At 39.9% G+C, this 23,724-nt stretch overlaps 3 protein-coding genes across 3 annotated transcripts in view; 2 read left to right on the top strand and 1 right to left on the bottom strand.

Annotated features, from left to right (window-relative positions):
• Positions 1–5,478, top strand: part of arrdc1b (arrestin domain containing 1b) — a 49,647-nt gene extending 44,169 nt beyond the window's left edge. Inside the window, exons 4-8 of the mRNA XM_085279048.1 lie at positions 1,830–1,984; positions 2,321–2,503; positions 2,818–2,994; positions 4,028–4,466; positions 5,012–5,478. Coding sequence (XP_085135174.1) covers positions 1,830–1,984; positions 2,321–2,503; positions 2,818–2,994; positions 4,028–4,466; positions 5,012–5,076 — 1,019 coding nt within the window. The 3' untranslated portion in view covers positions 5,077–5,478. The remainder of the gene's footprint in view (positions 1–1,829; positions 1,985–2,320; positions 2,504–2,817; positions 2,995–4,027; positions 4,467–5,011) is intronic.
• A 26-nt stretch (positions 5,479–5,504) lies between these two features.
• On the top strand, positions 5,505–18,524 carry slc31a2 (solute carrier family 31 member 2). Its single transcript, XM_085279047.1, has 4 exons — positions 5,505–10,007; positions 14,655–14,721; positions 16,735–16,960; positions 17,282–18,524. The coding sequence occupies exons 1-4, from the start codon at positions 10,002–10,004 to the stop codon at positions 17,445–17,447; spliced, it is 465 nt and encodes a 154-aa protein (XP_085135173.1). The 5' UTR covers positions 5,505–10,001; the 3' UTR covers positions 17,448–18,524.
• A 3-nt stretch (positions 18,525–18,527) lies between these two features.
• The window catches only part of niban2a (niban apoptosis regulator 2a), a 32,949-nt gene continuing 27,752 nt past the window's right edge, over positions 18,528–23,724 (bottom strand). Inside the window, exons 9-14 of the mRNA XM_085279046.1 lie at positions 23,143–23,330; positions 22,859–23,014; positions 22,512–22,625; positions 22,102–22,209; positions 21,083–21,194; positions 18,528–20,983 (exon numbers count right to left, since the gene is read on the bottom strand). Of these exons, the coding sequence (XP_085135172.1) occupies positions 20,097–20,983; positions 21,083–21,194; positions 22,102–22,209; positions 22,512–22,625; positions 22,859–23,014; positions 23,143–23,330 (1,565 nt within the window). The 3' untranslated portion in view covers positions 18,528–20,096. The remainder of the gene's footprint in view (positions 20,984–21,082; positions 21,195–22,101; positions 22,210–22,511; positions 22,626–22,858; positions 23,015–23,142; positions 23,331–23,724) is intronic.

Below are 23,724 nucleotides of genomic sequence, written 5' to 3'. Positions count from 1 at the left end.
ACAACCTGATTACCCAACATACATATTTTATGAGTTTTTTTTTACTCAGAAGTACCACTGCAGGACTTGGTTGTGCATTAGCAACAAAAAGTTTAATTTGAGCCTGAGAGGGTTAAATCAGCTAAGGAGCTGAACGAAGGCTCAGTGTAGGTTAAATAAGGATTATTTTGAACTGTGAGTAACACAGAGTTATAATGGGTCCACTTTAAGGTCAAAAGATGAACGGACATTGCATAAGGAGGGCTTTGACATCGCCAAGTTATTTCTAGGCTCTTATGTTTCCAGTCTATGGATTTTGTCTGCACTCCAAGGAGCAAGACAGGCTCTACAACCCTTAGCCACTTTCAGTAACCACGAGCAGCCCACTCCCCAGGGAAATTCGGCCTGATGTCAGCCAGTGATGGCTCCATTTTAGTTGCCAAGCTGTCTGCAACCAAACAACAACAATCTGCCTCTCCTGCTTAATTCTTATTGACAGCAGCAGCAGCAGCAGCAGCAGATAGTCCCTGGAGCAGCTGGCATTAACATCTGAATGAGGATCAAGGAACACATTAGAACAGAGACTGCGCCAGGGGGCTCTGCCATTATTTTGACACCACATTAAACTCTTTTGCTGTGCGTTCTGCTTGGAAATTTATACACAGATTACTCCATGAACAGGTTTTGAACCTGTTGTTTGGGTGTTTTTTCCTCTTCACTGGATCTGAACATCTCTCCCCTTCTGTCTATCTCACTGCTGTCTCCCCAGAATTGTTATTTTTCCTCTTCTTGAATTTCCTACGCTCCTATGTTTACCCTCACAGTTTCCACTTCTTCACTGTCCTTTTCCTGAGACACATGGCCTGTCCTTTTTTCACTAAGGACACCTGCAGGAATCCATCTGAAAGCTTAGTTTAATGACATCTCCAAGGGAATGCATACAGATTTCAGCTCAGTCTCTGCCTAGGGGAAAATATCTACAAAAAATAAAGTGTAGCCACATTAATATGACATTTTCTAGAATTTCTACATTTAATTTTCCTTTTTGTCCTTCTTTTAAATTTTTTTTTAACTTAAATTTACAATTAAATGTATTGAACTTAAACTTCTTTTTTTCCTTTTTTTCAATTTAAAAGAAAGTTTTTGCTAATCCTTAATAGAAAATGCTAAAAAGAAAAAAAATTATCGAGTCGTTCGTTGAATCCCTCGCACAAATTAGTCATCGAAATATATACATTTGTATGACTTTTTAAAAAATATTTCTTGTACTTTCTATTACTGTTCTAGTACTTTTGCTTTATTGCAATAGTTCTGACTAACAGCATTGTTTTCAGTCTAATTTACTTCTTTGTTTTTCCTAACCAGAGGCAGCCATTTCCTTTGATTTGTGTCAGTCACCCAAAGGTGAAATGCTGACTCCTTAAGTACACTTTGTAAACCAGAAACAAACAAGTTTGTGGAAATGCAAAAGCAAAATGTAGAAAATACAGAAATAGATGTAGAAATAATTTCATACATTTAATGTGATGTTATTTATTGGCTGTTTCTGCCCGCCATAGTTTACAGGCCGCAATATAACAACTCATTGGTTGTATGAGAACTTGAAAATGTTAGACTTTTAATCACATAGTTTACCTGTGATCCACTTAGTCGTCACCTATGGAGACAGTTTTTGCTTTTTGGGGGGGAAATTCTGTCTTACTGAGCTTGTTAGCTTTCTTGTACAGTGAAGGTATGACCCTCTGAATTTGATGTAAGTTACAGCTTTATTGAGAAATTGATGTGGGTTGGATTGAAATTCCCAATGTCACTCATGTTTGTGTTTTCTTTCCCCACAATCTCCTGCTTAGCTGCTGTCCCAACTTCCTTTGAGGGACCCTTTGGGAAAATAGTTTACCGAGTGAAGGTGACTATTGACACGCCACGCTTCTCCAAGGACTACAAAATCCAGAAGCCCTTCTACCTACTCAACATGCTTAACCTCAATGAGGTTCCAGACATTGCTGTAAGTGCTTGATTCACATTTGTTTTCCTTCACTTTGATCTCACCTTTATTCTCTTTGATTCTTGCCCAGTGCATTTAGGACTGGATTGAAAAGAATGCTGTAATGCATTTCTTTATTTAATAAACTTTTATCTTTGTCGAAGCTTATTTGATTTCGTTGCAGAGCAGGAAAGGGTTCTCTCCCTCCTACTCATAATCAAGTCTCTTCTCCTGATGACTGTCAGTTTCCTGTTTATCCTGCAATAAAGAGTCTGCACAGCTTCTGCTAGCCAAACTTTTTAATTACTGCCAACGTACAGACAGACAGACGTTTATTCAACAACTCTGCCTCTTCAGTATCACAGTTCTGCTGTGGCCACCAAGAAGTTCAACTACCTCCTGGTGAAGTCGGGGACTGTGATGCTGAAAGTTTGCAGTGACATGAAGGGTTACATCCCCGGTCAGGTCATCAAGTTATTCACCGAGATCCACAACAAATCTGGCAAGGACACGGGGTGTGTACTGGCCAGTCTCGTACAGGTATGTTATTAAATGTAGACAGTTATATCAGTATTTCTTAACTCATCCTTGGTTCGTGTAAATCATCTTTAAGAAGGACTGAGAACTCTTAGACCTTCTATAATAATAGAATAAACCAGAATTTCCACTCAAGTAACAAATCTTTTCATGTGGACACACATAAAATTCGTTTTACCTCAGATAAAAACAGTTATCTTGATCATTTCTAGAACAGTAAGTTATCCTGCGAGCTTTCACATTAGTGGTGTGTGAAGCGGTTTGAATTTGCCATTACATCTTTTCATGCTTCTAATTGTTTGACTTTGTCACACCAGAGAGTGGCCTACAAGACTAACAAGCCTGTGGTAGACCTACGGACCATTGCAGAGGTGGAGGGAGCGAAAGTGAAGGCAGGAAAACATGCAGAGTGGAAGGAACAGATCATCGTTCCTCCACTCCCTCAGTCACAACTGACAGGCTGCAACCTTATAGACATCATCTATTTCATTCAGGTGTGTGTGTATGTGTGTGTGTGTGTGTGTGTGTGTGTGTGTTATACCAGGTTGATAGCAGTTTTGCAGGTTTAACATATGTTAGTTGAAGCTTTTCAGCTCCAGCTTTTCATTTTTCTACTTCCTTTATGCCGTCCTAATTGTTTCTGAATCAGACCACAGAGTGTTGATGGCAGCCATCTGGTGGGCTGTGAAGGTACTACAAGTTAACTGTAAAAAGTCATTTAAAATAAATAATAATAAATAAATTTGACCCTAAATATTTAAATATCAAATAAAGATTCTAACTTTTCATTTTCTGAGCTATTTTTGGATCTAAGTTTGGATCTAAGTATTAGGAAATAACTAAAGTGGAGCTGCAGGTCTTATAGAGCAGTGAAGCTTTTAATGGACAGTTGACCTTAAGAAGTAAATTATCGTAGGATCCAAATGAATCAAAAAAATTCATGTGATTGTCCAAGGTGAAAGTATGAGTAGGTCACAATAGATTTTTGAAGTGGGAAGAAGTTCAGAAATTCCTCTATGATGATATTGTGATATTTTGCAAATGACCATTGCAGCTAATAGCAGATCATCTGATGTTTTTTTTCTTCCCCACTCATCATTTCAGATATTTTTTTACCATTTTCAGTGCTACATTGAAGTATGATTGCAAGTTTGGCAAAACGGTTCGATTTGCCAGGGGAAGCAATTTGCAAAACTTTCCAGGTTGCAGTTTCTTGGTGTTCTTGAGTGCTGCTGCTTTAAGAGGAACTTATTAAAGTAATCTGCTCGTGTCATTTCTAAGCTGTTAAAATGGTGGCTGCATGTATTAAACGTGCTTTTAATTCTTGGTGTCAGACACTTTTCTACACAAACAAAGGGTCTTTGCTAAGGGTACCCAAAAGGGGTGGTAACTTTTAAAGAATAGATTCTACAGACACAGGATCAACTTGGGTGGGGGGAATATAAAAAATAAATTAGCTGTGAGTAATGCACAGTTAACAGGGACTGATCCCGCTGCTCCCTTCACGGATCTCTGTTTGTGTTACAGGTGTCACTAAGATATCCTGAAGCAGCTGTCACTCTGCCTATCTATATCGGAAACATCGCTTTAAACCAGTCTCCGACGAGGTCTACACCCACCAGTCCAGCGGGTGCAGCAGGGGTGATGCCCAGCGCTCCGCCAGCAGAGGAGGATCGAGGCGATGATATATGTGCAGGAGGCTTTACCAGTGAGGAACTTCCCACAAAGAGTCACTCACAGCAGGATCCCTCAGGCCAGGCAGTCACAATGTCTCCCAGCGCCTTCAGCTACGCACCAGGTGCGGCAGCGCCGCCTAGCCACAATCCCCCCGATGCATCTGCTCCGCTCTTCTGTTTGTCCACAGGAGCCACCATACCTTTCTTCACTGAGGGAAATGTTGCTCCAACCCCCACTTCCTGTTCACTCATTCTCCCTCCAGAGTACAGCACTACTGACTACCCTCATGGTTAGTACTTAATAAACCTACCACACCCAGACAATCACCTGCAAGGTGTAATGGCTAATTAGGCATTTATGAGTTGCATCATCATCATGCTTCAAGTTTAAAAAATATTGGCCGATATTGGGTTGTTGTTTTTTAAATCACCAAATATCTGTACATACCAGTCTTATAAAGTCCTGTATCGGCCAGGCTCCATTCACAGCAGTCCACATAATTTGTCAGATAATAACAATAAAAATACTCCAGATTAGGAAGAAACTGTTGTAATGCTGTATAGTTGGGTATTTAAAATGTGCAGCCAGCCTTAATGTGGACATTAAAGGGCCTGCAGTTTCTTGCACTTCCACATTTTCAGCTCCAGAGTTCGACTTCACTACTACTCATGGAAGCCATGATAGCGCCCCCCCCCACTCCCCAAAATGACTAAGCAATGTGTTTTGCATTTTCTGGCCTATAATCTCTAGTAGATTAAATCACAGTAAAATTCCGAGATAACCTTAAACTCTTATCTAGTCCCGTTTACTTTTCTTTGCCTCTGTGTGTTCCAGAGCCCCCACCTAGTTATGAGGAAAGCTGCAGTAGTGCCAACTCCAGTTTCAACAGTAGACAGTAGAGAAGAAACAGGTGGATGAAGAATTGTGACCACTCCCACCTACACCTGTTTGCACTCGCCTCGAAACGAATCCAGAGACAAGGTGGATGAAAAGAGGATGGATGCTTCAAACTCCCCAAGGATTGATTCTTTGTCCTGCATTGAGTTTTGTTTTGTTTGTTTTTTTAATAAGGGGATAATTTCTTATAATGAATATAAGAATTTAAATTTTTCCTCATGTCCCAGCAGATAATGTCAGGTGAACATCACTGTGCCTAAAGAAAAAAAAGAAAAAAGTATTTCAGATTGTTATACAGCATTTAGAATAATCAGTCGTTGGACACGTCTGTTGTGTTTTTATTTCCAACATGTTGTTGCATCTGTGATGCCTTGAAACTAAAAACTTTCAGTCTGGCCTTTTTGTGGTGGGGCGGGGGGGTCCGGGGGTCCAAACATGCGCTTGTTAGTGTGGTCCGCTGCTCTTTGTACATGTCTCTGCTGTCCTCGTCGTCGTGCAGGCAGAGCTGCCTCCATCATGGATATAAAAAGAGGAATACACAGTCACAGGTGATGCCTGTGATAACAGCTTCTTTTCACATCAAAATCTGTTTTTAAATGCACAGAATGGTTATAAAGATAAGTAGGTCCTTAGGGAAACCACTCGGCTGAGTAACTGATTAAAATAATTCAAGGAGCAAATTCAAATTCAGTTCATTCAGTAGTTTTCCTCTGGTCTGTTGTGCTGTTTGTTTGTTTTTTATCTAAATCATCTTGATGTGAGTTGCCCGATTTCAAATATCCTTATTATGGAGCTACATGGAATGTTTAAAATAATACATTTCAAAAGGTCATCAGCAATCATGAGCCAGTTTCTCAAACAAAGTCCTAAACCTTTTATTCTACTGTCTATTGCCATCATTCTTCTGTCAACGTTTGCCAACCATATCCCTCTGCAGAAGTAAGCATCCAACGACAAATGACGAGAGGCTCACAATGTAATCATTAAAAGCCTCCACAACAGCTAAGCTGCTTCTTTTCTTTTGCAGATGTAGATAATAGAAAATAAAATTGTTCCTAAACGAAACTGCTCATGACAAAATCGGGGTATTTGTTTTGTGTCACCAGGTCATGATGTGGCTATTCCTTATCTTTCAGGCTGTTATGGGCTGTGGTTTGCACTGTTGGCAGTAATTCCGATGCGTTCTCGATGGGTTTTGGCTGCCCTTCTTCACAGATTCTGTTCATAACTTTTATTAATTTATAAATCCATCCAAGTGGTGGAGGGTTTCTTGTTTGGTGACCTCAGGATCACCTCTCTGCTGTTGGTAGATGATGTGTCTTGAGGCAGTGAGGCACTTTGCAGGACTGAGGGCATGGTTCTCAGCCGGAAAAGGGTGGAGTGTGCACTCTGGGTCAGGGACAGGTGTAAGTGTCCCGGGTCTTGAACCGACAAGTGAGGGAATAGAGGAGCGGGGGATGGACAGAGGGATGGGTGTGGTACGGGCCGTACCAGTGTGCTTTGAAGAAGAGAGATCTGAGCATAAAAGTTAAGCTGTCGATTTACCAGTTAATCTACATTCTCACCCTTGCCTGTGGTCATGAGCTGTGGGTAGTAAGCCAAAGAATGAGATAACAGATATTTGAAAGGTGTCTGCGCTCTCCCATAGCAGTAGGATGTGGAGCTCACATCACAAAGAGCCAGTTGAGGTAGTTCTGGAATTTATTTATTTATTTTTTTTAACACAATGTCCTACTGGGAAGAGGCCCCCATGGCGAACCTGAACACGCTGGGGAGATTACATTGCTCAGCTGGTTGGAAATGCAATGAAGAACCCAATGAGAGGCTGGGTGCCTCTGGGTAGACCTCTGCCTCTGTAACCTGAACCCAGATAAGCGGCAGAAAATGGATGGATGGATATTTTCCTTCTTTCATGTTTTTTTTTCTTCTTCTTTTTGTGTGTGTGTCTTTTAGCTCCAAAGGTGTCGTGCCATTCAGTTCCATTAAATCCAAGAGTAAGCAGACGGCTGCAGAGCTGATATGTCGGAAACTGGGAATCTCGCACCGAATCAATAGTGATGGATAAACAGCACTACAGACCAGAGGAAAATTAAATACAAATTAGATTTTAAGAGGAAAAGGCCTTTTAATCAAAAATGCTTCCACAAAGCAGTGCAGTCAAACTTTGTTATTATTTATTATATTTTTTATTTCATTACGTCTCCCTTTCATTGGCTCCTTAAGATATTTTTCTTGCCGTACCACTTTTGTATTCAGAGGAAGTTTGTCTCGTGAGCCTCATTTTCCCTGTAGCTGGTTATGAGGTCTGCAGTACCGAAAGCCGTACTCTGCCCCCTTGTGGGTGATACCGGTACAGGCTTTATCTCTTTTGAGCCTGCTCTTAAAACTGGAGACTAAAACGACCAGCCATGTTAACTGACCCACCTAACTTAGTCCTTGTTTCTGTGATTCACCAGCTGAAGTCCGCTCTAGAAATGTATTTCTTTCCTTTCTGTTGAGCAGAACTTATAAACGGAGGTTGAAGATGCATGTGGTTTGCATCAGGATGATTTATGTTATTTTTCCCCTTTGTTGCCTTAAATTTCTTCTGGTGATTTGAGTGTGTCAGTCAATGCAGATGTTAACACATCTGGACATCTCAGCACTTCATTTACTGTGTGTGTGTGTGTGTGTGTGTGTGTGTGTGTGTGTGTGTGTGTGTGTGTGTGTGTGTGAGAGAAAGAGAGAAAGTAAAATGCAGTTTAACTTCAATCAAACTTGAGTTCAAGCCAATTTCTGATCGAACATCTGTAAAAGTGGAGATATTTTCCTTTTTTGTCCATTTCTGCTTGTGGTCAGCAGTGGGGTTTAACTATTGTATTTTGTATTGATTTTATGTTGTTGTACCATAATATGATCTTAGCATTGCACAAATGTCTGCTATTTTCTGTTGTATGTATAGATATTTGTTCACCAAACCTTTTGTTTTGCACGTATAAAAACTCTTTTCTCATTTTATTCATAACAGCAAAATAGACTTCAGTGCTACAGTTCCACGTAGTTGCATACATTTGTCATGTTTTGTCATATATTGATGACAAAAAATTTAATCCACATCCTCCAGGCATAGTAATGCCTAATGTCCCTGAAAATCTGAAGCACAACATCTGCACTGAATGTTTGTGTGACTCTTCGTGTGTTTTCGTCTTATCTTGCCACTCCGCTTCAAATCACAGCATGAGTGTCTGATAACAGAAATCTTGTGGCTCTGCATTATTGTGAAAGCATGCCTTAAACAATCTGGATACCCTTCAACATTTACATGAGCCTGCGGTGGACTACCTTCTTCTTCTCTATGAGGACATCAGGACATGCTCCTCCTGCTTTGTGTCTGGCGGGACTGTGCAAAGTGCACTTGATGTACACAGATGTAGCTTTCAAAAACAGTAAGACACTGGACTTTGTAGACCTGCTGAACTTTGTTTTAAACTCTTTGTTTTAGGAGAAAAAAACTTGTGCAATTCCTTTTCTGAAGCCATTTCATGCTGCCTTTACCAGCCTTCATTCTGTTCAAATCCTCTTCACCAAAAGGTACTATAGCTTTATGAAACCCCTCGTTATGTTATCTTTTCATCCCTCCCCCCTCCCCTCATATATTGATGAGTGGTGTCCAGTTTTGTATTTTTCTACTATATGAGCTGTTTACAGGTGCAGTGTGGATATAGTTGCACCTCAACCATTACATGTACAGTTTCAGCTTACAGTGCAGAATCAAAGCTGTACTGCATAGAACGACAAAGTAAGGGGGTAAGGGGAAGCAAGGCACTACATCCACCCACATTTCTGTGAAAAAACAAAGTTTTCTGCTGTATAAAAAATAGACTGTTTACTATTACACCTGAACATTTTGCCAGACTTAATGTTATGGAAGGGGTTTCAAAACATAAGGTGTGGGGCCAGAAACGGCCGGCAAAGACTGCAATCTGGTCAACTGAATAATTTTGAAAAATGTGAACAACGTCATAAATATCTCCATTTTAATAGTGTTTTCACATGATTTAACAGCTTTGGCTACTAATAAAGACCTCCCCTACTGCCATCCATACTAAAGTAAATAAATAATAGATAAACATTGAAATGACAGAAACGTCCACCACAGGTGGTCCCTGCAAGAGACAACTGTTCCAGACAAACATGTATACATCAACAGTACGGGGTCATGCTGAGGAAAAGAACTGCAGATGTGATGCACTCTCTTGGTGGATTCTAGAGGAAGGCTATGACGGGTGCCAAGAGAGGAAGTGTGGGACTGCATGAGGAAGTCAGGAATGGTAGAGAAGTGTATGAGAGTGATGGTCTAGAGCAGGGGTGGGCAACTACAGGCCTCGAGTGCCGATGTTCTGCAGGTTTTAGATGTGTCCTTGATACAACTCCAAGAATCGTGTGAGCTGCTTCCGTCTGTCACATGACCACAGCGTTCTACAGTCATTGGTTCTGCATAATACATATTCATTAAACGCTTTAAAAGCTTCGATTTCTGCTCAGTTAGCGGTCTTATTTCACTCGTTTTTAAACTCAAATATTTGGGGGTTGTAGCCGCCCTCTTTAATCTGAAGGGTAACGGTTGTTCATCCGGGACTCTCTATTTCGGCTGCGCAGTCGCACTCAGGATGTTTGCCTTCGCCCTACATGTTGAAAAACTACATTAACCGTCAACCGTGGTTTGTTAGGCGAAGTCACGTGGTACTACAGGCTACATACATAGCGTCTTTGGGCTGAGTAGGTGGGACACTGGCTGTTTCTGTTGAGGCATATTTGAGAAATGCACGCCGATGATGTGGAAATGGCTCGTGCTTGAATGTCCGGACCGAGACTCATCTGTGATGGAAGCTGCGCTCAATAACCGCTGAAAGTGTGGTGTCAACGTTAGCGCAGCAAGCTCGTCAGGATGCGAGTGAGTTCTCTTTGTGTGTGTTTGTTTTGTCACTCAGCGGTCTAGCATACGCCATATGTGCTACTTTAATAAGCTGTTTTGCATTTGAGACGTTTCTTTGCTGGTTAATGTGTGGCACTGACTCACTTAGTGTGAGGAAAACACGTCATGCACACTTCAGGGAACCCAGGGAGTAGGTGCTGCTGCTTTATGCACTTGGAATTTAAAATAAGCTCAATCATTGCTTTAGGGTCTTTAGTGCATTTATGCCAATAAAACCCGAGTGACTTTTGTTAACTATAGGTCCACTAAAACGAGTAGTATTATTGCAGTTGTGATATTTTTACCCTAAATAACCTTTAAATGAAAGTTATCGGTTAAACCTAAATAGTGAAAGCACATTTTGAGACTCGGAAATTGTTCTGTATTCGTGTAAAAGTGCAGAATACAGTCATTTTGAGTGCTTGTAGTAGCAGCACTAATTACACCATTTTCAGTCCCAACTGTCACCTTGAAAACAAACACCTGGTTTTTCCAAAGTGTATTTGAAAGATAAGCTCACAGTGCTTTCCGAGTCTAGCCCCCAGTTGGATTGTTGACTCAAGCTGTCTGTATTTGATTTTTCCCCTCGTTCTTTCATTGTGTCAAATACTTCGACTTTTTTATCACCTCTGCTGTCCTGTGCCATTTTAAATGGAAACTTTGGCCACCATGTATCCGTTTCACATTAAAAGAAGTTATAAAGACATAAATTTAATGTTTCTCACTGTGCAGCAAAGCCAGCTCTTTCTAGCTCTTCTTTTTTTGCCTTTAAAATAATAACTACATTTATCACAAATTGGATGCTGCTTTTGTAGGATAGTTTATTATTTAAACGGAGTACAGTTCACTCAGTACCATAATTACTAAGATTTGAGCTTAAGGTGAGCTCACTAAAAAGATGACAAGGAGAGCAGTCGGGTAGCTGATCAGACCAGTTTTAAACAAACCACGTGTGGTTAGGGCTTCAGAATGAAGGTAAATTCTGAAGTTAAAACCCAAACTAAATAATTTTGAGTTATTATTCATGTACAGATGGCTTCATAGTTCAGTTTTGGCTCTGATTATACACTGTTTCTCTGTGGAACTGCGTTTTACCTCCAAAAATCCTTAATTTGATAAAACATAAAGGAAGGAAAACTTGGATAGGAAGTTAAGTGGTGCTTGGGTTAGCTTGAACCTTGTGGGTGTTTGAGACCTTTCGGTGTGGAGTGAGGTTACTTCAGTTCAGTAGGGTATTTGACAGCCTGACTAGGGTGTCAGTGATGGATGGGTGTAACTCTGCTGGTTCTAGTTGTTGTGATAGACCACTACCATGTTGAGTAAAATGTTTTGTAGATTAAGAGCCAATATAGGATTATCCTTTGACTGCTTTACTTGGTTTTCTTTTCTTTTTTTCTTTTTTTTCGCCTGTCCCATTTGGTTCTTTAGCCATCAGAATTGTTGTCTGAAGACCAACAAGGATACCCAATGGATTTACTTTGCCAAATGGATCATCGTGGCATTGCCGTATTGGTCCATTTGGTCGATCTTTGTTTTTATTATTTATTATATTTTATTTTCAGATGTTACAGACGGGACAGACATGAGTGAGAGATAGGAAAGGGAGAAAGAAAGAGGAAGGAAAGGAAAAACAGAAGGGGAGAGGGACAGTGAGAAAGGGGGGGAGAAAAAAAATAAAAATCTCCTGGATCACCTGTTGAGAGAAGAATAGAAAACAAGCAAAAAAAGACAAAAAAACAAAACAAAACAAAGCAACATACTAAACACAACACCATCGCATTAATCTAGCTAAGTGTAAACAGCAGTAAATACTAAATATTCAATGTTGTTGTGCAGCACGCAGGACAGATGTGCTTCGAAGTAGCAGCCAAGAAAGGTGTAATTTGGGTCTACGAGCAGTGAACACCCGTGTGCATACCTGTGTGGATCAGCACGCTTGTATTCCAAAGGTTTCTCCATGTAACGATCTGCTAGGGAGTGTGGGGGGGCCACAGCCCCGTCCTCCAGGGTGTGAAGCAGGTATGGAGGAGATCAAAACTCCAGACACCCAGAGGCCCCCAGAACACAAGAGACCATGGAAGACCAACAGAGGGGCAGCTGCGCCACTGTTCCAGTAAGAGCTGAGGAGAGTCCCAGATGAGGGTTCACTCAGCAGCCGCGGAGCAGAAGTCAGGGGGAGTTGCAGTGACGCGCCCGTGAGCTCCGCCGGCCGCCAGCTGTGCCTGAGTGACCGAGCCCCAGGCCGAGAGGCCTTTACTTGGTTTTCTATAGCACAGTAGTTGTAAGAAGAGTCAACTTGGTTCTTTTCTTAGGCCTCCATTGTACCTGTCACATTAGTCACTTAATCGAGAGGTGAACGACCGGCACCAGAGGATATGACATGACTTTTGTCGAATGGAACAGTAAGCATAATGGCCCCATTACATGATGTGATTGCCCAAATATCTGACCTCCAGGATGCCTGCCGTGCTTTGTCTTTTTTTTTTTTTTTTTTTTGCGAATGTCACAACTAGACAGGAATGTACATGATGGAATTAATTAGGGTTCATCATCTAGTCAGTCTTAGTTATACATTGCCACTTCACAACAAGGGTCATCTCAAAGAGCTTTTATTTTAACGACAATTTTTGTGAGCTGGAACCCTGATGAGCAAGCGCTTGGGGATGGTGGGGAGGACAAGCCTCCTTTGTAACAAGAAGGGACCATCAGCAGAACAAGGCTCAAGGAGGGGAAACCATTATTGCCACCAGGAAAGAGAAGAGGAAAAAGTAGAAAATAAAATCCTTCCCTCTATGCTTTGTCTTGTACTTCATATTGTGCTTTCTCCCTTGTTAGGTCCATATTCTAACAAGGGGTCATCACATTCGTCCACCAAGTTGTTTCGGGAAGAACTTTGAGGATGTTTGATTATCAGCACTGCACTTCTGAACTTGGTCATCTGGCCTGACTGTATAGTTGAAATTTTAGAAGTCCAGGAAATAAGGAGGATTAAGGCATCGATTGTTTTTACGTCACAGCCAGTGGCCACAATACCAAACAAAACAACTCTGGTTACTGTTGGACAGATGGACCTTTGTTCTTAAGCTTATTGATTTGGCCTCCGGATAAAGCAGATAATCCTTTGCTCCAACAGTCTTTTGTACTGCATTGTCTTTGCTGGGACGAGTTCCAAGATAACCAGACTCATCTGCATAGTTAACTGTCCCCATTTACTTTACATATCAGAAATTGCATCATCACACATGGCTTTAGGCTTAAATGCGCGGTTTTCTGTTGGGCATCAGTTTTCTTTTACAGTTGGTTATACTTTACGCAAGATCACCAGCAAAGTCTAAAACTGGGAAAACTGGCTCCAGTGGATGGCTCAGATCGGTTCTTGTTTTCCACCTTTTAGTGAACCTTTCAGGTAGTTTCCCATTGACAATGGTGCCGCTTTCGTAATGACATTGTGAAGTGTTTATGGTCCCACATTGGTATCTGTTTGTGTAGGTCTTCGAATATGCAGAGGATATGAAAATGTACTTGTGTGCAGTCCTCCAAAAAGCTGTATGTGGGTTGATTGTTCATTGGTTAGCTTAGGCAGAAAAGGGAGACTGTTCACAAAGAAAGAAGGCACAAATAATAACTGCAGTAGACTTTTTTCTTTTAAAAATGCTTTAAACGATCAGTGACACACAACTACAATATGTAGATGACAAACTACAAAGCTTTGTGTAATTCTACATGCAACTAATGTACAGCTATGCTGTGCACTTCAGTGTGACCATATTTAGAAAGGCTTTCGTGGTCTTCCCCTCAATAGTTGAAGGCTTTCCTAAAGTTGAGTGAGGTACTCCATTCAGTGCTTTGCTTGATAATCTAAATTCATAAAAACATTTATGAGGAAGATGAAGCAATAAGAGGGAGAGAGGCAGAAAGAGAGAGATATGGAGTCACGGAGAAAGAAGCCAAACGGTGGTTTGGGGGCATGAGGGGCCGAAGCTGCTCCCAGATTTTTTTTATTTTATTTTTTTTTTTGAGAGAAATATCGTATGTCTTAACAGTTTGTCATTGGAGGATTTCAGAGTGCCCTGAGATAAAGTGGTAGACAATGATCCAAGACCATCTAAGGCGAGAATTTTTAGGTCAGTGTGTATGACACTGGAAGCCAGTGTAGCTCTGTTAAATTTGGAACTTTATCATTTCCAGACTTTATAACTAGCAGATCTCAGCTAGGCTGATGCCTAACTGAGATCTGCTAGTTTGCAGCTGGTGAGAGGCAGTTATGCCAAGACAGGTGGTGAATTATCAGGGATAGAGCTGTGCTGCTGAGCAAGCAAGAGCCACAGACCGTGCATTCCTCTGTCAGCCCATATCCACAGCAGCAAGGCTGAACAAAGTGTGCCTTTGTGGGGCAGTATGTCCTCTAATTGTCGGACAAAATCATGTGTGTGTATATACAGCATATTTGTGCAAAGTAGTATAAATTAAATTCTTTGTTTTTCACTCTGTAATCAGAAATATTTTGAGTACTATTGTACGGACTGTTCTTGGAACATTGGACAACACTGCATTCAGTATAAATGTTGGCCCTAAACTCCACTTTACCAGTGAACAACTCCTAATACCCTTCTCATTTTTCTTTAGATGACTTTTGGGGTTTCGAGCAGTGTGACGCTGCTGTTTGACTTCTGGGATGTGCACAGCCCTGCAGGTAAGCTGCAGAGTATTAAAGTCTTGCGAAAAAGCCTTAGAATCAGTTCATCTGGATTTAAAAATTGTGTGGTGCAATTCAAATACTTATTTCTGATGACGGTGGAGTGTTTCTGTAATATTGCTGACATTACTATACAAACTTGATCTACCATGTTCATGAACTGAAGCTTGAATAAACCTGTTCAAACTTGTTTTTAACAGGTTGATAAAATTTGCTTCAGATTTATCTTTTTTTTTTGTCAAGTGTTTCTTTTTTTTTTTTTCTTTTTTAAACTTGTCGCAGGAACCAAAAATGTATTAATTGAAGTTAGTTTTTAAACAGCTTTGAAAGACTGTGCACCAACCCCTTTCTACATTTGTCCAAATATGCCAGCCTTGAAGTGGATCTGGATTAGATTTAATTACATTAAGGAGATGTTTAAGGGGTTATAATTAGTTGTTAAAGTGAAAAAAAAAAATTTTAATACTAAAATATTACGGTTGTAGAGGAGTTGCCAGAACAGATACCCCTCATGTATCCCAGGGGAAGCAGGGAAAATGTTCTCAAGCTATATGTAGAGAAAATGTATTGTTTTCTCAATGCTTCCAGTCCTCTGTATTTTTCATGAACCTGCTTTTGGCTGGAGCTTCGCATTAAGTGAACAGATGTTGGTGTCAATCTAGTCTAAATCTGAAAGTAGCAAAAATAATGATGTATTATTCAAAGGAACCTATTGAATAATAGGTTCCAATATGTGAGTATTAATAGCATGAAATCTAAACTTAGAAAAGTAACTTGTGGAGTTCCGCAAAGATCTGTTTTGGGACCTAAGTTATTTTTACTTGATATAAATGATATTTGTACAGCCAGTGATACTTTAAAATATGTGGCGTTTGCTGTTGATACAAACTTATTTTGCTCTGGAAAGGACATAAAGAAATTACTGAAAACAGTGGAAACAGAACGCATGAAGTTAAATAGATGGTTGTATTTAATAAACTATCATTGAATGAAAGTAAAACAAGATTTATGTTATTTGGAGGTAGTAAAAGTAATATTAAAGTAAAACTGACTTTAAATAATGTTGAAATTGAAAGAGTATATGAGACAAAATTTTTAGGAGTAATTATTGATGATAAACTTTGTTGGAAGCCCCACATAGAACATGTGAAACGGAAATTATCCAAATCTGTTTCTATTCTTTATAAAACAAGAGATTTTTTTTGAATAAGAACTGCGTTTATGTATTGTATACTTCCCTTTGTTTGCCTTATATGATCTATTGTGCAGAAATTTGGGGGAACACATACAAAACATATTTGGATTCAATTTTTAAATTGCAAAAAAGAGCTATTAGAATAATAAAGTTGGATATAGGGAGTCCACCAACCAGTGTTTTGTAGGATCATCTATGTTAAAATTCATTCTAAAACTTTAGAAATGATATATCGAGTGATGAAAAATGTTCTAATTTGTGTTTTAAGTATGTTTCAACTAAGAGATGGAAAATATGATTTGAGGGGGTCTTATAAGTTTGGTTCTCACTTTAGGTATTTCAATGTTAAGTATAGATGTGTGTCAGTTTTGGCAGTGAAATTATGGAATGGACTTAATGATGAACTGAAGATGTGTTTTTCTTTGTCATTTTTCAGGAAGAATTTAAAAATTTGTATCATTCAAGGTTACGGAAATTTGGTTTGATGAATAACTTCGTGTTGATTTAATTTCTTGATTTATCATTGATTTCTTTTCAAACTGTTATATAACTTATTTATCAATGCTATTTATTTTCTTGGTTAAGGATTTGATTGTTCCTATGGGGTAAAGGACAGGATAATTATAAGCCACAAGCCTTCAGCCTATTCCATTGTCGGTTACTGTAGGATTGAGTACTTTTATGTAAAATGATAATCTGTGTTGTTGTTGTTGACCGAAATAAATTTCACTTCATCATCATCATCATATTGCATAAACGTACTTTTTAATAGTGACTTTTTTGTGAGTTAACATTTTGTATTTTTGTACCTACAGGGATGGTGGTGTCAGTGCTGGTGGTCTTGCTTCTGACTGTCTTTTACGAGGTGCTTAAAGTGTGGAGATTGTGGCTGGGGAATCCCTCCAAGCTGACCCAGCCTCAGTCTCCATACGACGCCCCATCTTCCCACTGCGACAGCATCTCTGTCCTGGACAGCAGCCCCTCTGAATCCTCACTGACCCCTATAGCATCAGTCGTTACACCTCAAAGTACCAGGAACAGGTAAGCAAGTCATTTCTAGTAACTTTTTTTTTTTATCATGGATCGTACTGTGAAATGCAAATCACTGAATAAAATGCAGAAATGCATCTATTTGAACTGTATGGTTGTGGCATGGTGGTAACCTCCATAGCATGGTGACACCCTTTTTTTTTGTTGGTGTATCCTAGATTGCAACTATTATTATCTTTTGGGCGGTATTAAACAAAAGTGTGTGGCAAACTGAGACCATCACATATTGGCAGACTGAATGTCGAGACCTGAACGATGTATTTGACTTATTAGTTTATTTGTAAATAACCCTCTCCCTCTTCTTTTCATCAGCTGGTTGTTGCACATCATACAGACGGTCCTCCACATGCTGCAGGTGTCTCTGGCCTACATGCTGATGCTGTGCGTCATGTCCTATAACACCTGGATATTCCTCGGGGTCATCACGGGGTCGGTCCTCGGTTATTTTATCTCATTTCCTCTCTTAGGTCGGATGTGATGGCACAGACATTTAATAGTGAAATAAAGAAAAGTTTACTTTTTACTATCCGAGGATCTCGAAGGATGGAAAAATTGGTGGAGAATGAGCCACATGACACTAAACTTTGCCTAAACCTCATCTGGATATAGAAACTGAAAATGATTTTAAGCTTCCAGAAAACAGAAAATGCTACATTTTAACATTTTTCCCTAATTAACAAATAGATCATTTCTGTTAAAGGTACATAATGTTAAGAAAACACTCAGTTTTTCAGTCCTAGTATTAGTTCTGCTTCACTTTTAAGTCAGCAGACTGTGTGAGTAATACCTGTGGAAAAATGATTTTTTTTTTTTTTTTTTTTTTTTTTTAAATCTCCAGGAAAAGTAGGTGTTGTTCAATTCTGCTTTTTTAATTATTATTATTTTTTAAATTATCTTGAAAATCTAAACAATTGAAAGAAAGAAAGAAAGAAGAAGAAATGCACTGGAATCACCCACAGAATGATAACACAAAACCCAGAGATGGGAAGTCTGCACAGATTGTGGTGTGTTAGGAAGCTATGTTGTTGTTGTTGTTGTTTTGTTTAGGGTTGGGTTTTTTCTTTTCTTTTTTTTTCCATTTGCTGCCAAATGATTCAAGATGGAACTTGATATTTGATTGTCAAGTGTTTTGGACTAAAATCTTAAAGCTGACTTGCAGCTAAGTCAGACATTTACAGTCACGGGTCATGAGACAGAATTGCATTGCGCTGGAGTCCGTATGAGGAACTGATACATGTGATTCTCGCTTGTAAAACCTTGTGAAAGGTCATCTTGGTTTGTTATTATTCATGGTCATGTGGTTCTGTAGCAATTGTTTAACCACAATCAGAAAAGCAAAGTGCCTTGAAGCTGACAGTTGAGACGTTTCAGAAGTTCCTATCTTTGGTAATATTTTCTTTTAACTGATTAAAAAAAATCACTGACACTAAAGGCTTATACAGATTTGTTCAACTGCTTTATTTACTGTTGCATATCAATAAGATTTTTTCTGGTGATGGCTTCTTTTTTTGTCTTTGAAAAAAAGAATAAAGAGATAAAGAATGAAGCCGATAAAGTGTTTTGTGCTTTGTTTGTTTTTTATTCATCCATTTCGATACATATTTTAAGTAAACGTAAGTACAACAAACAGGAAAAAAACTGTTTACACCTGAATGTTATAATCCACATAGGTTTTATAATAAATAAAAACAAGGTAGCCCTCCATTGGAAATAATGAATCTGGGTCCTGACTAGATAAAATGGTTACATTAATATTAAATTAACTGCTCAGGATTTAATGGAAAAATACGACTTGGTCAGTGTCTCACACACAGAAAAGGGCTAAATATGGACACTCTGTAATACATGGACTATCAACCCAATGTCTAATCATTTCTTACCATAGTTAAAAACCCATTTTTCTAATTGCTTTTGCCTCCTTCTACCCTGTTTTCCTTTTTTTTTTTTTTTTTTTTTTTCAAAGGGAATCGATGGTCTAAAGACAGAAGGTGTTGTCTTTTCGAAAAGTAATGATTGACAATGTGTAAGTTCTGTTGCTCTTATGAATTAAAAAAAAAAAAAAAAGTTATTGGGTGTTAAAATGTAAATCGCACGCAGGTCTAACCTTGAGTCTTTCAGTTAGTACATAGCAGGTCTGATCAGGGCAGAATCAGGCAAAAACATTAAATTCAACAACATTCATACTGTTGTGCACATACAGAGCTTCAATTTCCCCCCTTTAGTACCAAATTAACAAGTTCTTTTCATAAAACCACTCATAGAAACTATAAACAAATTATACCCCCCTAAAATAAACGGTTATCTGTAGGGTTGCCAAACAGACTGGAATTAAAACCTATTATCTGTTGTCACATAAAACACAAGCTAAATTTACAGCTTGAGATCACTACAGCAGTGTGTATGATGTTAGATGGATGATTTTAAATAAAAGATGTGATATTTGATGCAAGTGATAATCTAGAATCACTAAAGCCAAGTTTTCCTTCTAATAATCAAGCGGGCTTCCTCCAGAGCTGTTGATGGTTCTTCAAGAAGCTTTATTTTTTAAATGTTTAAAAATAAAAACAAATCCATTGTTTTAAAGTTACTGTAGATGTGTTTAACATTCCCTGCCTGTTTGTACTGAAATGCATTGAAACATAAAGGCCATAAAGTAAACAAATTGCATGCTTGTAAAGTAACATTTTACAAAAAAATAGATAAATACAGATCAGGATGAAGAAGAAAGTATTGCTGTAGCACCCCCTGCTGACCAGATAGAGGCTAAGAACATTAGGCAAGGCTCCGATTACCTGTAGTAAAGTGTAAGTTGTAATTACAAGAGCATTTAATGTTACAGATATTCAAATTATTTCCTGCTATTACAAAAAACAAAAAAACAAAACTTGGTTTGGATATGACTTTACTGACACATGCGGAATATGAAGAAAGTCTACACTCACCAGTCACCAAATATACGTGTCAAAAAACTGGAGGACTGGGTTCTGGAGTGTGCAATATCAACAGCAACAAAGAAAAGGCATTTTTAACCCCTTAAATACAATCCATATTCACTCAGCTTCTCAATATTTATGCATGCTGCCATTCATCTCTGCAGGTTTCTCCAGTTTATTCGTGGAATGTCTTCTTATGATAAAACAACCTCCACTTCTACAGGGTCGACTATCTTTTCCTCTCCATTCAGACCATTTGTGATTGGCTGAGGCTCGCTGTCAACTGGTCCCTCGCTGGTGGGTGACTGGAAGCCGCTGTCCTCACGTGAGCTGGAGTCTGTAACCAGTGGTGGGGAGGACTCATTATCTGATTCGGCTGCAGAGATCTCTGTAATCTGTTCACTTTCATCTTCCTGCACTGCTATCTCTAGCTCCTCGATGGCGTTCTGGATGGCTGCTTCCTCCTTATCAACTTCCTGTTTCTTGCTCGCCAACAGCTGCTGGAGGATTGCTTGTGGGGACGTCTTCTCTCCCAGAGACCCCTTTGGAACAGTCTCCACCACAGTGGTGACGTGAGTCACGCCCTCCTCGACCCCATCCTCCACGCTGATGCTGCCAGTGGTCGCCTCTGTTTTGTTGGTGACTTCACTCTGCTCCTTGGACACTGGCACCGCCACCTCAACCACCGGATTAATCAAGTCCCTGATTTCATTCACGCTATCAGGAGACTTGGGGCTGAGGTCCTCTGCTTTTCCCAACTGGTCCTCCTCATTCTCCTCCTCTTTGCTCTCAGCATCCTCCTCAGGGATCAGCTCCACCCCTGGGACCTCCAAGCAGGACTCATAGGGCAGAGGCACCCCGTCCAGCTGTATCATTGACACCACCTGCTTGCGTCTTCTCCCAAAACCTCTTCCTTCATCTGCACTGCTGACAGAGCCCTCCGGCTCATCACCGCCAAATTTGGTGGCCCAGTCCACCTGGGGGTTTTCCCCAAGCAGGTGCAGGTTGGGGTCGCTGTTGGTCAGAATGATGCTGTCCCTGTAGAGGTTATGCCTCCTCTGCACAGCTGCTTCCTTTACAGCTGGACACGGGGGGAAAAGGTAAGGCATGTTATTACTGCAGCTATCCATTGATGCCATCATCATGAAAACTGTTTCTAAATCTTGATCCTGGCCCTTACCCATCATTATGTCTTTGGAGACAGACTGCAGCACCACTTCCTCAAACATATTTTCTATCAACAGAAAACGCGAGAAGTCCTCAAAGATTAGCTCCTTGAAACGAGGCAGCTCCTAAGGAAACAGAATTCAAATAAGACCAGGATGTCGTTTCTAGCACCAATCCTTTTAGTTGGTCAGCAGGTGAGGCTGAAATCATAACTCTCAAAAATGCTCTTTAAATGCATCCTCAACTCTTTTTTTTTCCCCCTCATAAAGACGACATTTATGTGCTCCCTGTATCCTTAATGACGAGTCAGTATTTTATCACTAAAGACATCTTTTGATGACCATTGCAGCAGTTTTTGGGATAGTCCAAATGTTTGCAGAAGACGAGATCCCCCTCTCTAACTTCTAGTAGACAGTCCTTTTGTTCTCTGGTCAGGGCTGAAATATGATTGAAAACTTCTCAGTTCACAAAAAAGCTTCAAGCATTACTCATGGCAAAAGTTCCTTTTAGAAACACGTCTGCCTACTGTGCAGCCATTTAACTACGCTACCTCTTTTTCCACCGACGTGATTCAGTGATTGTCGCTAGTTCTGGTGCCAGTTCAAAACCTGTTCTTTAAGTGATTTATGAGAACTTGTCTTCTAGTTTGGAAACTGAACGCTATTGTGAGACAAAAATTAATCACTGAATTTCTTTTGATAGTCATGGGACTGGTTCTAGATTAGACACAAGCATCATATTGATGAAGTAAATAGGATGGGGAAACAGGATGACAACAGGTTTTTTTCTTTTTGTTTTTTTCCCTCTGAGTCAATATTTATGCCTTTTTTTCCCCCTCAAATGTACATTTGCTGCTTTGGTGATTCATAGGTACTAAATTTTCTACTTTTGCAACCCACTCATATATTGTATGGCATCTTGTGTTTTATTATTTACAGTTTTTATCCTTCAAATCCCATAAATTATATGTAATTATATGTAAGGAAAAGTTTGTAAGACAGTTCATTCACTTTTATTTCAAGTGTTACTCACAGGTGAGCAGGATGGCGCGAGCTGCTGCAGCATGTAGGGGATGATGATCTGCAGCAGAGCCTCCCTGAAGAACTTCTTGCGCACCGTGCTGCTGTCATAGTCATATTTCTGACAGGAAAAACCAGAAACACAAACATAGCTTAGGGACATGAATTACCTTTAGCGATTCAGACCTTTCAACACTTATTCTGTGCTGCTGTAAAATCCTCTCCTCTTTAGACAGTCATCAAATTAACCTGCTTTGAGTTCATTTGAACTTTGATGGACTCAAACATCATTAACACAAACAGGTTTTTCCTGGAATATCTAATCTGAAAACTGTGAGCAATATAAGAATCATTTTAAAATATATATATATATGTGTATTTGACCGTCTCCTCTTTTGATCTTTCCATGTGTTCGTGTTTTACCTTGAGAACTCTGTCCTGGCATCTCTGGGTGAGCTTGCACATGTCACTGTCTCCCTGGGCCTCTAACGACTGGTTAAGCAGCTGTTCAAATGTGTACACTGCATTGTCCATTTGCTGTCAAAATGAAATCATTATAAAAAGGTTAGGTGTGCCACAACTCAGATTCAAATTGCATATTCTTTTTTTTGGCCAGCAGGTGGCGGTAGACAATTCAGCAGAGGTAGTGTGGATGCTGCTGTATTATAGCTTACTGAGGAGCAGGGAGTGTTGTCAGAGAGCCTGACAGGAGTGTGTGATTAAAACTAATATTTCCCATCATATTACAGAGGAGGGTTGTTGCATCTTACCTCCCTCATAAGGATCTGAGCCCTGCTGATGAACACAGATGGACTGGAGACGTCGAACCTCTGCTGCAGTCCCTCCAGGTTGAGCTCTTCCACCTTCTCGTAGCAGCTCTGCATTTTCACTGGATGGAAGGCAAGCATTGACAGCCTTTCCATGTTCTGAAAGAAAGAAAGAGAAGAGCAATGTGGTGAGTGCAACTGACCCAAGGAGAGGGAAAGTTAACAACAACTTGGCTGACTTCTGATTTAGGATAACGCAGGTTGGACATGCCTTTTCAGGCACTAACCTCTCCCATTTTTTCTTTGCCCCCTCCGTTGAGTGAGTTCTTGCTTATCTCCACCATCTCCCTGAAGAAAACATCCCTGACCTCGGCAAAACCTCGGCTAGTGGGGTCCATCAGCGCCTCCAAAATGGAGTTGATGTAGGGCTGGATGTTGGTCCGCAGGATCTGCTCTGCTTTTGGCAGCACTAGAGCTGCACAACAGAAGCAATAGAAGGATGGAAGAAGGGGTAAAAAGTAGTTAGTTACTGAAGCTTGTAAACAAGCGACGCATGCTGATGACAAGAAAAACAAAGGTGTGGCACCGACTTCAAATGAGCTGTGCTAGAAAGTCACAACAATATCAGAGATATTATTTGGTCGTTGAAATGGTTGGTATGCATGTGGTGACATTTAAGTAAACACACTAATGCTGCTTCCATGGAAGGGCCACACCTTTTGTTTTTATGGTTTTCTACCCAGTGTAACGCAATGCAACTGCAGATGCTAAAAAATATAAATATAAAAATAGATCATAGCTACAGTTACACCTGATGAAGCCATGCATAAGCCTCACATCCCTTACATAACCCTTTGTTATTTTGCTCA

This window comes from Mchenga conophoros, linkage group LG7 (assembly GCF_057382185.1).
Source record: "Mchenga conophoros isolate Kocher_MC1m ecotype Shallow Benthic linkage group LG7, M_conophoros_male_GT1.1, whole genome shotgun sequence".
Classification (NCBI taxonomy): Eukaryota; Metazoa; Chordata; class Actinopteri; order Cichliformes; family Cichlidae; genus Mchenga; species Mchenga conophoros.
The sequence above is the reverse complement of the archived record's forward strand: the minus strand, read 5'-3'. Positions and strand labels throughout refer to the sequence as shown.